Raw genomic sequence first — 14,570 nt, forward strand, 5'->3', positions numbered from 1 at the left:
GCAAATATAATGAACAACCAAACCATATCAAGTGTTCCAAAATAGTATTTTATTCCATAATGTAAATAATCCAGTTGTAAAACTGTCATCATTAGATGAATTTATGTCTCTGAATGTATTCACATTATAATCTTGTTGGTTCAAGATAATACAGGATGAAAGCTAAGGTTGCAACAAAACCCTGACATTACAGGGTACTGGCAGCTTAGAAGCATTCAGTCAGTACCCAGCTTTGGCCCCTACTCTACAATTCATGAGAAACTGAAATGTTTTTTTGTTGTTGAGAAAAACATTTACATTACATTTACGTAATTTAGCAGACGCTCTTATCCAGAGCGACTTAAAACAAAATGTACTGTAATTGAGACAGCGGACCACAGCAATGGGAACCAATTGTTCTACCCCAACACCACAACCTCATTCATTTGTTTATTAGTTAACACGTTATAGTCCCAAGAGCCTAATTTAGGCTTTAACACACCATCCATATGCAAAGATGGCTAACTTTCCCTGCCAGTAGACAGAAAAAAAATAGTGTAACTGTGAAATCTGCAAAAAGGAAATGTTCATATACAACTATCTACTGCAGACATGTCTTATAATTTTACTTCATTAAAATACAAGGATTTATATTTCAGACATTTACGTTTCAGGCAGCAAGTCACTTTAAAATACAAACTATGCAGTGTTATCAAAGTCTCCCAAAAAGCAACCCACAAAAAGAAAGAAAAAAATATTGTTTCAGTCAGTCTCTGTCAGAGTATAAATAGGTAGGAGGGAGTCCCATGAGTTTACACCAGCATACACAGCCTGGTGTCCTCTCACTTTGGGTCCTCGATTGTGCCCTTGCTGAGGTCTGTCATTTTGGGGTACTTGACTTTCTTTTGGTCAAGTTCGTTCTGAGCCCACAAGAGCAGTTTGAGGAGCTTGGCCAGTTTGGGCGTTGACTCTCTGTTTTCGTAGTCCAGCACAGACTGGTTCACTTCACTCCACACCTTCAGGAAGCACACAGTGGACAGGAGGTATATTAAATCAGCATCAGTTATAGGTCAAAAGTTATGGCTAGAAGGGATACAGCTTTTGTCAAAGTAATGTCAAATGTTGAATTTTTGAGCATTTTAGCTAACCCTAACTCTTTTCCTAACCTTAATTCTCCTAAGCTACTACGAAAAGTCAAATCTGAAAAAAACACTATCCCATCTAGTCAAAACCAAAGTTTATGTACTGACAAAATACTGAAATAGTAGTAGAAACTTGCAATATGCACATTATTATCTATTTCTGGATTATGATAAGTGAGAATAACCTTCTGCCTCTGCATTGTGTTGAGGAGGTCTCCGAAGGGTGACTCCTCAGGGTTGTCGAAGGCCAGCAGGGCCAAGGTTCTCTCCATCTCTGTCAGACACTCTCTACTCTCCTCCCCCTGCTCTGCCAGCTGGGACTGAGCAAACTCTAGTGCTGCCTCAGTCTCTCTCAGACGGATCAGCTCAATCAGGTGCTGCTGCTGCAGAGGGTAAGAGCAGTATGCAGGGACGGTCAGGGGAGGAAAAGGAATATGGACAAAAAACAGTGGAGGGAATAAGGAGACAAAAAGGATAGAGAGGAACAGACGGCAATGAATGAAGAAAACAGCAAACAAAATAAGACTGACAGAAGAATTATAACAGTAGAGGCAATCTGCTTTTTACCTGTAGGTGAAAGTACAGGTAGCGGTTTGTATCGAGCAGTTCTGGGTGCAGGCTGTTGATGAGTGCGATGGCCTCCTGTATCTGTCCCTTCAGGATCATCTCCCGGATCTTTATCCTCTCGTCCAGAGAATCCAGGTCCACACTGGGCTCGATCCCAGACTCCATACGGAACTTCTCAGCTGCCTCCTTAAACCCCTCTGTTCAAACCAAAGATATACAATTCTCTGTTTAGATCAGGAAAACTAACATCTTTCTGTTACCAGGTTTTTCATTGTATGTCTGTGTGTATGGTTCCTATACCTGTCACCAAGTAGTTCATGATGAGCCTGTTCATGTCGGCCCTCTGAATGTGGACATTGTTGAGCTTCTCCATCCACTCTTCTCTCGTTATGTCCTCCGGCTTTTCACTATAACTCATCATGAATTGTTCTACAAAAAACATGTCCCCTCCATCATTGCCATGTTTATTGTAATTTGGCTAAAACTAAAGGCTGAATGTTGAACACTGCGGTTAACTACTATGGATTGAAATAGTGGGTGTGTCAGTTGTACAGTACACTTAATTATTATAGGTTCAACATGCCTTATCATATAGCACATGAAAGTATGGTTAGAAAATGTAGAATAACGACCATGCTGTAAAATTGTTGTATGAGATTGCCATGGACGTCATCTTAACGCCAATAAAGTATTCGTAAATAACGTAGGGGATAGCTATGTGAGTGTCATTTGGTATAAGCCGGAAGCTCAATTACTGCGGCCTTCGATGAAAACCACAACATTGAAGCCTTAAACTCAGCCGCTATCAAGCAAAACAACGCCGTCTATTTGCCCTCATAGAAATTGTACAAGATAGAAATATGTACAGGGTTAGTTTAGTAACGTGAATATCTATTCGTACGAGTCAACTGTATTTTGGAAAAGCAAATATATTATTTTAAATACTGTACCTGATATTTTGCTGCTACTATTCAGCGCTAGCAATCAAGAGCGTCACACAGGAAAACTCACGGGATTTCATTGATTCCCCCAAAATGATTGGTTAGAGACTGCGATGACGCTTCGGTCACGTGGTAAGAATCGTGCGTGCGGCTTTTTTTCAGTGCTCAGACACTGAAGCAATGGGTGAGTCCCCAATAATTGGAATAATACGTTTATTTGATTGATCTAACACACAAAAACTGTATTGACAGTAGTCACAATATGATAGTATGTCATCACACCATGTAGAGATGATTGTCGTGTATTATACCATACGAAAAGTCGGCAGCACCAGCCACATGTAGCTAGCTGCCACATGTGAGAAAGACGTTTCTGATATAAAAATGGATATCTAGTGGGTTAGAGATGTCAACTAGCTTGCTACCTTAACAAAACTCCCCTTCAGTGTCCATGTAGGATACATAATGTTGCAGGTTGTTCGTTGGCTTATCTGGCCTCTTCTTGGCAGCTGCTTTCTCTCCTCACCTCTGCGATGATGTGAGCACGCCAGATAATGATGCAGTCCTTACATTCACAGACCACTAGATATTCCCGTCCTTATTGTGCATGACTGAAGAAATATGGTTCAATTGTATACTTGTGATGTATTATATTGATACTAGCACCTGCTATCTTTAAACTCAAGCCGGTTGTTGGAATCCATGGCCATTCTAGTCACTACCTACCACTGCTGTTCTACATAGCCAATTCCCACACTGGCGCTGACATGACCTGTGGAAGAAACATGCATTGATAATTTTATTAGCTGTCAGTCAGTCTAGGGTAGTCATTTGGCATAATACTTCATACTGTCCATTTTGACGTTCCTCTTTCTCCAGGCAAGTGCCGGGGTCTGCGTACAGCCAGGAAACTGCGTAACCATCGCAGGGAGCAGAGATGGCATGACAAGCAGTATAAGAAGGCTCACCTGGGCACTGCCCTGAAGGCCAACCCATTCGGAGGGGCATCTCATGCCAAAGGCATTGTGCTTGAGAAAGTGTAAGACAACACTGTAATTTAGCCTATTACCTCATACTGTATGTTTTGGCTTCCACAATTAGCTAGCTCAAAACCATCTCTCCTTCTTCCTAGGGGTGTTGAAGCTAAGCAGCCCAACTCTGCCATCAGGAAGTGTGTCAGGGTGCAACTCATCAAAAATGGCAAGAAGATCACAGCTTTCGTCCCCAATGATGGCTGTTTGAACTTCATTGAGGTAAGATGTCTACCTGCATAGACTTTTCTATTTCTCACCACAGCTCTCTATTTCACATGACTCATCAAAGGTACATTTTATTTACTCAAGATCATCCATATATACTTTTGATTTAGTTTTATTATAAATTTGTCATCTGATCTTTGGATTCTGTCATCTTTGGACTACCTGCTCATAATTGTTAATTGTCAGGCATTTCATCATAACCACTGTTTTCAAATCGTCTTCCCCTCTCATCAGGAAAACGATGAGGTGTTGGTGGCAGGATTTGGTCGGAAGGGGCACGCCGTTGGTGATATTCCTGGTGTCCGCTTCAAGGTGGTCAAAGTAGCTAATGTCTCACTACTGGCCCTTTACAAAGGCAAGAAAGAAAGACCTCGATCATAGAATGTATACACTCAAACAATAAAAAGTGGAAAATTAGTTTTGATGTGTCTGTCCATTTTTCTAGGTGTTTATGGGGATATGAATAAAAAAAAAAAAAATGATATGCCTTAGACTTTAATATTTTCTATAGGCTTTATAGTTTTGCATTAAATTGAGTAGACGCGTATAAAGGAAGCTGAACTGGATAGACACTAATTGCGTGGTTAAATTTGTGATTAAAAAAAATAATTATTGAACCTTTATTTTATCAGGGAGTCATAATGAGACCAAGGTCTTTTACAGATCAGCCCAGAATTACAGAAATGCACACATCAAAAAGAAAACAGTCATACAAAACAAACACATGGTGGGATAATGGTATTGTTGCAAAGTATTCTTTATGCACCTAAATGTCTCCACATGCATAAATTGAAATGCATGATAGATAATGCCACACATTGAGAAAATGTGCATTCTGCAATCAGCAGCAGTGTGCTGTGCCTCCAGCAGGGGTATCCATATGGTTGTTTACAGTTTCTATAGCAACAGACTTGTTTTCCTCCACTTTCAAGCAACTGAATTCTGCATAGACAGGAGTTGCAAACAAGTATTAACAAAAGAGAGCAGAGGTAAGTTATACACATTGCATGCAAACCTTGCAATTTTTTTACATTTCACTTGAAATAATCTCTCGACTATGAATGTACATTTAACGAATGACTGACTCATCGATAATTCAAACTAGCATGGCTAGCTAGCCACACCAACGACTTAAACTTCGAAGGTACACAGTTAACATTAGCATAAGCAAGCAAGGCAAGTGCTTATTGACTTAATAAATTACTTTAGACTTTTTTTTATATATATAAAACGATTATGGCAGAAGAAATGCATTGGCTGTGTTTGCAACTAAAATGCAATGTTAACTGATGGTTCAACAGGCTAAAGAATTTGCAATGTTGTTAGTGTCTTCCTTCAGTAGTACCTGAGATGCCTACCTCCGCAGGGGTGTTCAAGCCCCCCATGGGAGATGGCCTGAACCAGTACTCTGTCCTGCCACCCATCCCAAGCACACGTTTGCAGGAGGGGGCTGCAGAGGACGAGATGACTGTGCAGAAGAAGCTGCTGAAGCACAGGAGAAGTAAACAGCAGCAACAGCAGCTGCATAAGATCCTGTATGTCCCTTGAACTTTTTGTTATTAAATGTCAAGCCATAAAGTCACTTAACTGCTATAGTTCTGAGATATTTAGGATGACAATACACATGATTGTCATCCCCTCTTTCAAGTACAATGAGTCAAATGCAAGTTGTTTTTGGTTGCTGTAGTATTCATATTGTGCTCTTTACTCTTGTAGGGTTGCTAGTGCAATGCAGGCATACAAGAACGCTAAGGATTTAAGACCAGTGGCTCCCACATCCCCTGAGCCAGAGTTCCCCCCTTCTGTGAGATATAATGCTTTCTTATTGAGTTTCTCAGGCGGGTCTCTTACAGACACCTGTTATGCTAATGCATGTCAATTTACTGCATACATTTTAAGTTTCGCTGCAGGTAATTCGCGTGTCAGAATTTCTCAAAGTTGTCACCTCTTTATTTCACAGATGAGCAGTGAAGACCGAAGGCGTAGAGTAAGTTGGTTGCTTTTTGTTTTGTTAAGTCCCTTCTGGTCTCTGAAAATTGGGTCTTTTGTTTTTTGTGAGATGCCAACAAAATACTATGTTCCAAGTTATTTGTGTTAAAAATCAAAAGTATCAACCTATTTTCCTATTTCCGCACTGTCGCTCCATTGTGGCCACACCTGCAGTTGAACTACATGTTCCTGAAGGAGTGTGTGGAGGGCAGTCCTGTGGTGCCCATCCAGCAGCAGTGGCTAGATGCCATGCTGACCCGCATTCCTCCCCAGCTGCGTGTGGGCCCCGGGAGAGACGAGCTGCTGCAGGACCTATGTAGGGAGGTCAGCGAAAACTTCCTCAGCGGGATGGTCAAACACACAGGTGTGTGTATTCATGTCTATCTCTGTGTGTTTACACTTGAGACATTTTTTTTTGAAGTGTCACTCCATAATTATATAATAATTCCAAATACAGATATTTTTTTTAACTACATTGTGGATCACTCTAATTGAGTTTTGAAACACTAAAAGACAATTCATTGTCAAACATGGTACAGGCGTAATGTATATTACATTACATCATCTATACATACACATGTATGCATAAACCAAAAAATACAGTAGAATAAAGGGACAGTTGGGCACTTATATAGAAACATCTCAGTTGAAGGATAAGGTTGCAGGCTTTGGCGCAGGCATTTACATTGTTACCTGATAAAAGTGGACACAATTTATTATTTTCATCTAGACTGTTAAAATGATAATTTTGTCTGGATAGCTGACATAACAGATCATCCCTAATGTCACTGTATAGCCCACAGTAAAGCAAGACATGAACTTCTGTTTCAATGGAACCATGGTTACAAAAAGTACATACTGTACACATTTATCTAAGGGAGTGTTTGTGTCTCAATAGTGAGAGATGCCACATCTACATTTTGCAAAAGAGCTTCAGTATTGGAATTGCAGGAAATTACCTTTAAAACTGCAAAAATGTATTTCCACCCAATGGCAAAATGTGTAGAATTGCAGGAAATTTGCTTTAAAATACCAAACATTTCTCTCTGCCCCTTGAAAAAATGTGTAGAACTGTAGAAAACGTGCATTAAAACTGCAACATCTTATCTACGCCCCATGGCAAAATGTGTAGAATTGCAGGACATTCACTTGAAAATTGACATTTTTCTCTCTTCCGTCACGAGGGGGGCCACTAAAATGTTTTTCCGCTTGGTGAAGGGGCCCCCCAACCAGATCTCGCTTAAAGCCCCCAAAAGGCTAGAGGGGTTATGTCCCTGGGGTTATGTCCCTAAAGTTTTTAAAAAGCAGTAGGTGCGTAGTTTGTTCCTTTCGGGTTTGTTTATCAGTTGGTACCATTTTAGGTCATTGCTCTCTAAAAGTGTTGATTTAAAAGCATTTCGGTCATTTCTAGAATACACTCTGTATCAGTGAGCTGAGTCATATGGATGAAGATGAAAAAAGGCATTGACATGGAAAACATTTCTTTGCAATTGCAAGATCACTAGCCCCCAAAAATATGTTTACATAGACATTCATTTGGTGTGGTCTCTGCCATTTCTTTTACAAACACCGAGCCACTGGTGATGCCATAGAGTTTTGTAGCCCATATCGCCTTGAATAACAGCGTTATATTATTTAGTTTTTAGCCATATCGTAGATTGTGTCTCACATCAGTATTTACAATCTGTCCCCTTTAGTGAATACTGTGCTCCAGAAGCCACAGATGAAAGGGACAGTTCTGGCAAGACATAGAACTCCATCAGCAAAGTGAGTGTCTCAACAATACACACCCAGCATGTTCATAACTAATCAATACACCACAGAGACGGATTGGCATATTGTGGCAAATAATGTGCCATTTATTGATTGAATTTTTGATTAATCATATTTTGTCAACTATACTTAATATTTATTTGCAGAGCTCTCGATTTCTCCAGACCATGGCATGACAGCTTTGTGAGAAGTCGCAAGGAGATAAAGGAGAATTTACACATTCTTCATCCAGTGATGAGGATAATCCTGGACATCGGCTATGGTGCATTTTCACATCTGCTATTGGTTGATCTTACTGACTGCAGGTAAAATTGTTCTATCACAGCACCACAAGTATAAGAATAAACACCTGATTTTCTTCAATTTCTGTCTTCATGTATGTTTTTATTATGTATTTTTCTTCTGTGTTGTGGTAAGGTCCACGGGACCTGTAGCCTGCGAGAGCCTGAAGCACAAATTGGCAGTGGAGTGTGAGAGGATCGAGGAGCGCATCATGAACACCTGGTTTCCCAAGGTAATCCACCTGCTGACCAGCAGGGACATGCTGCAGGGGGTCAGAGCCGAGAAACTGGACTCTTTCTACAACTGTGTTTCCACACTTATCTCCAACCAGGTGAGAAGGTGAGGTTTTGATCAGTACTGGTGTTTTTAGGAGCAAGTCCAGCATGTCTTGATGTTCTGTTTTTGGTTGCGTTTTCCCACAGTTAAGATCCTTAGTGGAGAGAAGCGTGGAAGACTTTGTCAGCTTATTCGATCCACGCAATGTCTACCAGTTGCCTCTCTTCCGCATGGATCTGACTTTTGATGATGAGAAGATGGAATTCTATCCCAGCTTCCAGGACCTTGAGGAATCTGTTTTAGAAATTCTGAACCTGATCACCAACACCATGCAGGTATCAATCTCACGTGTGTGTCAGGATATTTTTTGTCACACAAATTAATATGCTTCATAATCAGTGTGAATAAATACATATTTGATCATAGTCCATATTTGGCTTTTCATCTTTTTGGTGACAAATCACTCCTATGTCTGATGTGGCTTCACAGAAAGTCCAGACGGTCCAGTCTTGGCTGGCTGAGGCCAACAGCTCTGTAATTGATGCCAGACTGGCGGACCATGTCCTGCTATGGGCTCAGACCACCATAAGGTCTGCCGTACGTAAGAACCTGGAGGAGCCTTATAAACACTTCCAGAACTATGGTGAGAAACTAACATTCTAATGTATATCAATTCAAGAGAACTGAATAGCCCAGCTACTTGGTTGAATGAAAGTGAATATTGTGAAGGTTTATCTGTCCTAAACCCTCATTGCTTCTTTACAGTTGACAACTATGATTGGCTGGTCAATGGGACAGCACAGGGTATAGTGGACAGGTTCGTTGAGGAGGAACACTCTTTTGATGAGTATACTGAGGTAAGGGAGAGCAAGACAGAGGTCAGGTTTGATAGCTACACATTTTGTATATGGAGTAGTATATGGTATGAATGTAATATGTGTGTCTGTGTCTTGTTCCACAGAAAGTGGAAGAGTTCTGTGTCCTGTCTAAGGAGATTGTCAGTCTGCCGGCGATAGCCCACTTTGCCATGGTGCGTCTGGACTGTGAGGAGCTGAAACAAGGGCTGGCCAAGACGGCTAAGACCTTTGCTCAGATACTCCTGGAGAAACTAATCACCAACCACAGAGAGCACAGTCTGCAGTAAGATCACAGATTGATCCACCATTTATAAATACAGTAAATAATTGTCATATTCAGTGCAAATCTTCCTCCTCTGTGCCTCTGCCAAGGATCTGCCAGGAGTTTGAGATCATCAAGGAGAAAGCCCTGAAGGTTCCTGAGACCACGGAGGACATGACTGACATGATAGCTTACATTGGTCATGCCAAGACAAAGGGCATTGAGGAGCTCAATGCCAAAATAATGGTAAGTAGTTGATGAACAAGGGCCTAATCCTGTCTTAATACTCATGTAGTGCATAATTGGGAAAGGGGGATAGTCAGTTGTCCAACTGAATGCATTCAACTGAAATGTGTCTTCTGCATTTAACCCAACCCCTCTGAATCAGAGAGATGCGAGGGGCTACCTTAATCATCATCCACGTCATCGGCGCCTGGGGAACAGTGGGTTAACTGCCTTGCTCAGGGGCAGAATGATAGATTTTTACCTTGTCAGCTCTGGGATTCGATCCAGCAACCTTCTGGTTACTAGGCCCAACGCTCTAACCACTAGGCTAATTGACTTGTAGTAACTACTGTGTAACTACTGTGCAACTACTGTGTAAATGTGTGAGACTCATCATGAGCCTCTGTACCCTTTTATCTTCTGGCAGGAGACCCACCACAGACTGAACTACCTGTTGGACGTCCACATCTTTGACCCAGAAGACCTTGAGTTGAACTCTACAGTCCTCATCTGGCCACAAAAGATATACCCTGTGTTCGATCTCAATGATGAGGTAACATACTCCTTCATTCTGGATAAAGCAAAAACATGTTGCATGTCAGTGAAGGGGGTAATTAAGTCCTTCCACTACCATTTTTGCTTTATGAAGAAAGACCAATCTTGTGCTGCGTCCTTCTCCAGGTGATGTTGAAGGCCAAGCAGAAAGGAGAGCAGGAGCTGCTGAGCCGTAGAGAGAGGCTGATGCTGGAGCTAGAGAAGCTAGGACGCAGAATGGAGGAGTTTGCAGAGTGCTCCGAGCTGGACATGATGCAGCAGGTAACAGCACAAGCGCTCTGGAAAGTGTCTGTTAAGTTGATTAACATATCAGCCCATTTAGACTGATCTTTAACTTTTGATCAGTATGTGACTGATGTAAGGACAGTCCAGAAAAGGCTTCAGGATGCTGAGGAGGCCATCGACTTCATCAACAAAGAAGAGACCCTGTACAAATGGGACCTGTCGTCTTATCCCGTGGTGGAAGTCATCAAGGAGAGCATCGAGCCTTACCAGAAGCTCTTTGGCCTGGTGCTGAAGTGGCAGCGCACTGAGAAGAGGTCTGTGGGCTGTTTAGGTTGTTGTCACCCTCTCTATGTCATGTAATATGCCGTAGGTCCGAAAACAATGTATGGTTGCTTCATGTCCCTGTCTGAAATGTTCAGGTGGATGGACGGATCCTTCTTGGACCTGAATGGAGAGAGCATGGAGGTGGAGGTGGACGAGTTCTTCAGGGAGATATACAAGATGCTCAAGTTCTTCCAGCAGAAGCAGAAGAAGGCAGAGCAGATGGCGGGAGGAGGGGTGAAGAGGAGGCCCGGGGAGGAGGACCCGGGGAAGCAGGAGCGCCCCACTGCACTCATCTGCTCCACAGTCATGGAGCAGGTCAAGGACTTCAAGGTAACTACGTGGAAACAATTACCCTGTGAGAACTTTTGTTTAGTGTTGGTCGGTTGTTTGTGGGGTTATAATGGATTTTTAGACTATAGACCAGTGGTATTCAAAGTCGGCGTCACTGCGGTGGGGTCGCCAAAATTAAAACTACATTTTCTAGGAACAAAAATTAAGAGTATAGATTATTGTATGTTGCAATGTACAAACGTTTTTGAGAATGATAATTTGAATAAGAAAAAAGAAAAAAAATGTTGAGTAAATGTATTTATTGGTTTCTTTTCATTTTGATGAGATATAAGTGCAATGAATTTAAGGTTATTTATTGATGCAAAAATGGAAATTTTTAAGGTTATGTCATTAGATTTGGCCAAAAATGAGGTCCCCAGAAATTCTGCCGGAAGAAATTGGGTCCCTGCTGAAAAAGTTTGAATACCACTGTTATAGACCATAGATTTACTGTAGATGTATTACCTAATGACTTGACTTCTACTGCTAATGCGTTTTTGTTCCCAGGAGCACATCCCCACCGTGTCCATTCTGTGTAACCCAGGTATCAGGGCTCGCCACTGGGTTCAGATATCTGACATTGTGGACTATGACCTCACGCCTGACTCTGGCACCACCCTGCGGAAAGTGCTCAAGCAGAACCTCACCCCGTACCTCGAGCAGTTTGAGACCATCAGTGCTGCTGCCAGCAAGGTGAGAAAATGGGGATCATTTAATGAGATAGACTTGTGTGATATGGGATAGCCCACAGCTAAGGATGCTCTGAACTGAAAAGCTCTAGTGTGAAAAGCCTACTTAAAGGGCTGATGAATATCTTCATTTCTCCTACAGGAATTCTCTCTGGAGAAGGCCATGCAGACCATGGTGGAGGTTTGGGATGGAGTTTCCTTCCACCACCACCCCTACAGGGAGTCTGGGGTGTCCATCCTCACCGCTGTGGACGAGATCCAGACCATGCTGGACGACCAGATTGTGAAGACCCAGACCATGAGGGGCTCACCCTTCATCAAGCCCTTCGAGAGTGAGATCAAGGTGGGCTTTATGTCAAAGCAACACTTCTTGTCCTCCCTCTCTCTTTCTCACCCTGGATAAATGCTTCCTGTAGGTGCTCTTCCCCAAATCCTAACCTTAACCATTATTGGAGAAAACGCTAAGCTGACCCTAGAACAGCATCCAAGGGCGATTTGGTCCTACTCTGATCCTCTTTGTGTGTCAGGTGTGGGAGGAGCGTCTGATCCGTATCCAGGAGACCATAGACGAGTGGCTGAAAGTGCAGGCCCAGTGGCTCTATCTGGAGCCCATCTTCTCCTCCGAGGACATCATGCAGCAGATGCCTGAGGAGGGGCGGCTCTTCCAAACCGTCGACAAGCACTGGAAGGAGGTCATGAGGCACTGCGTCAAGGACCCCAAGGTAGGACAGCTTTTAGGTGGCCTCACAGGTGCCAGTATGGGGAGGATAAACGGGTCTTTATAAGGGATGTCTTTGAATGTACATAGCCATTTTGAATTTGTGCAGATATTGTCAGCGACCTCGTTGCCTGGCCTGCTTGAACGACTCCAAGATTCCAACAACCTTCTTGATAAAATCATGAAGGGACTGAACGCCTACCTGGAGAAGAAGCGACTCTTCTTCCCTCGGTAATGAAATGTACAGTATTTTGAAATGTTTGTCTCTAGTTGTGCAAGAATTCAGATTTAATTCCTTCACCTCCCTCCCATTCCTTCACCTCCCTCCCATTCCTCCACCTCTCTCCCATTCCTCCACCTCCCTCCAATTCCTCCACCTCTCTCCCATTCCTCCACCTCCCTCCCATTCCTCCACCTCTCTCCCATTCCTCCACCTCTCTCCCATTCCTCCACCTCTCTCCCATTCCTCCATCTCCCTCCCATTCCTCCACCTCCAGCTTTTTCTTCCTGTCAAATGATGAGATGCTGGAGATTCTGTCAGAGACCAAGGACCCGTTGCGCGTGCAGCCCCATCTGAAGAAGTGCTTTGAGGGCATCGCCAAGCTGGACTTCCTCCCTAACCTGGACATCCAGGCAAGTAGATCGATCAGTGGAAGCAGATCATGTTAACTTAATTTACTAGAAAAGCAGTGAAGTTTTTCTCCATCCATTAATCAATTTATCTATTCATCCACCCATCCCTCCAGGCCATGTACAGCAGTGAGGCGGAGCGTGTGCAGCTCATCCAACTGATCTCCACCTCAGAGGCACGGGGAGCCGTGGAGAAGTGGCTGGTGCAGGTGGAGGACATCATGCTGCGCTCCGTCAGGGACGTGGTTGCCCGCTCCAGAGTGGTGAGATTACTCCACCACTACCATATGTATATAAACTATGGTATGATGGGACACAGTACAAAGCGTATAGTGTAATCGGATATTCTACTATTACCGTATATATGCTAGAAAACAATATGATGCCAAACTAAGATGTTCTTACCAAGAGGGATTACATCCTCCCTCCTGTGTGTGTAGGCCTACGGTGAGACCTCTAGGAGTCAGTGGGTCAGGGATTGGCCTGGCCAGGTGGTGCTCTGCACCTCTCAGATCTTCTGGACCCTGGAGGTCCATGAGGCCATCGGAGGAGGAGCTCAGGTAGGGGAACCAGGACACGCATCACTGTCATCTCTACCATGATGACCATTACCAAATATACAGTTGAAGTCGGAAGTTTACATATACTTAGGTTGGAGTCATTGAAACTTGTTTTTCAACCACTCCACAAATTTCTTGTTAAAACCTGTTATGGACAGGAGTTCCGCTAAATGACACAATACATTTTTCTAACAATTGTTTACAGAGAGATTGTTTCACTTATAATTCACTGTATCACAATTCCAAGTTGACTGTGCCTTTAAACAGCTTAAAAAATTCCAGAAAATGATGTCATGGCTTTAAAAGCATGTAATAGGCTAATTGTCATTATTTGAGTCAATTGGAGGTGTACCTGTGGATGTATTTCAAGGCCTACCTTCAAACTCAGTGCCTCTTTGCTTGACATCATGGGAAAATCAAAAGAAATCAGCCAAGATCTCAGAAAATACATTGTAGACCTCCACAAGTCTGGTTCATCCTTGGGAGCAATTTCCAAATGCCTGAAGGTACGATGTTCATCTGTGCAAACAATAGTACGTAAGTATATTGGTGCAAAAAGTACAAATCAATCCCAGAACAACAGCAAAGGACCTTGTGGAGATGCTGGATGAAACAAGTACAAAAGTATCTATATCCACAGTAAAACGAGTCCTATATTGACATAACCTGAAAGGCCGCTCAGCAAGGAAGAAGCCACTGCTCCAAAACCGCTGAAAAAAGCCAGACTACAGTTTGCAACTGCACATGGGGACAAAGATCTTACTTTTTGGAGAAATGTCCTCTGGTCTGATGAAACAAAAATAGAACTGTTTGGCCATAATGACCATCGTTATGTTTGGAGGAAAAAGGGGGAGGCTTGCAAGTCAAAGAACACTATCCCAACCGTGAAGCACGGGGATTGCAGCATCATGTTGTGGGGTTGCTTTACTGCGGGATGGACTGGTGCACTTCACAAAATAGATGGCATCATGAAGGAGGAAAGTTATG

At 42.8% G+C, this 14,570-nt stretch overlaps 3 protein-coding genes across 5 annotated transcripts in view; 2 read left to right on the plus strand and 1 right to left on the minus strand.

The window, feature by feature from the left end:
- Positions 1-27: 27 nt before the first annotated feature.
- On the minus strand, positions 28-2,718 carry LOC106566597 (glucose-induced degradation protein 8-B homolog). Its single transcript, XM_014134755.2, has 5 exons — positions 2,639-2,718; positions 1,989-2,117; positions 1,689-1,885; positions 1,307-1,504; positions 28-995 (listed from the first exon to the last, which is right to left on the minus strand). The coding sequence occupies exons 2-5, from the start codon at positions 2,107-2,109 to the stop codon at positions 822-824; spliced, it is 690 nt and encodes a 229-aa protein (XP_013990230.1). The 5' UTR covers positions 2,110-2,117; positions 2,639-2,718; the 3' UTR covers positions 28-821.
- On the plus strand, positions 2,424-4,305 carry LOC106566598 (40S ribosomal protein S23). 2 transcript variants are annotated; one of them, XM_014134756.2, is made up of 4 exons: positions 2,424-2,813; positions 3,509-3,668; positions 3,762-3,882; positions 4,123-4,305. In XM_014134756.2, exons 1-4 carry the CDS (start codon positions 2,810-2,812, stop codon positions 4,267-4,269), a joined length of 432 nt encoding a protein of 143 aa, XP_013990231.1. In that variant the 5' UTR covers positions 2,424-2,809; the 3' UTR covers positions 4,270-4,305. The 2 variants fall into 2 exon arrangements, with proteins under 2 accessions (XP_013990231.1, XP_045548982.1); XM_045693026.1 differs by having other exon boundaries at positions 2,447-2,761.
- A 458-nt stretch (positions 4,306-4,763) lies between these two features.
- The window catches only part of dnah12 (dynein, axonemal, heavy chain 12), a 39,335-nt gene continuing 29,528 nt past the window's right edge, over positions 4,764-14,570 (plus strand). For both annotated transcript variants that reach the window (XR_006758503.1, XM_014134758.2), the window contains exons 1-24: positions 4,764-4,877; positions 5,215-5,423; positions 5,605-5,692; positions 5,849-5,875; positions 6,052-6,241; positions 7,575-7,644; positions 7,797-7,955; positions 8,068-8,263; positions 8,355-8,543; positions 8,698-8,851; positions 8,974-9,065; positions 9,170-9,348; positions 9,438-9,573; positions 9,980-10,105; positions 10,234-10,368; positions 10,453-10,646; positions 10,752-10,986; positions 11,494-11,679; positions 11,818-12,018; positions 12,203-12,397; positions 12,503-12,624; positions 12,891-13,026; positions 13,140-13,286; positions 13,464-13,583. Coding sequence is in view for 1 of the 2 variants with exons in the window: in XM_014134758.2 (XP_013990233.2) it covers positions 5,239-5,423; positions 5,605-5,692; positions 5,849-5,875; positions 6,052-6,241; positions 7,575-7,644; positions 7,797-7,955; positions 8,068-8,263; positions 8,355-8,543; positions 8,698-8,851; positions 8,974-9,065; positions 9,170-9,348; positions 9,438-9,573; positions 9,980-10,105; positions 10,234-10,368; positions 10,453-10,646; positions 10,752-10,986; positions 11,494-11,679; positions 11,818-12,018; positions 12,203-12,397; positions 12,503-12,624; positions 12,891-13,026; positions 13,140-13,286; positions 13,464-13,583 (3,462 nt within the window). In the remaining variant the exon portion in view is untranslated. The remainder of the gene's footprint in view (positions 4,878-5,214; positions 5,424-5,604; positions 5,693-5,848; positions 5,876-6,051; positions 6,242-7,574; positions 7,645-7,796; positions 7,956-8,067; positions 8,264-8,354; positions 8,544-8,697; positions 8,852-8,973; positions 9,066-9,169; positions 9,349-9,437; positions 9,574-9,979; positions 10,106-10,233; positions 10,369-10,452; positions 10,647-10,751; positions 10,987-11,493; positions 11,680-11,817; positions 12,019-12,202; positions 12,398-12,502; positions 12,625-12,890; positions 13,027-13,139; positions 13,287-13,463; positions 13,584-14,570) is intronic.

This window comes from Salmo salar, chromosome ssa13, assembly GCF_905237065.1.
Source record: "Salmo salar chromosome ssa13, Ssal_v3.1, whole genome shotgun sequence".
Classification (NCBI taxonomy): domain Eukaryota; kingdom Metazoa; phylum Chordata; class Actinopteri; order Salmoniformes; family Salmonidae; genus Salmo; species Salmo salar.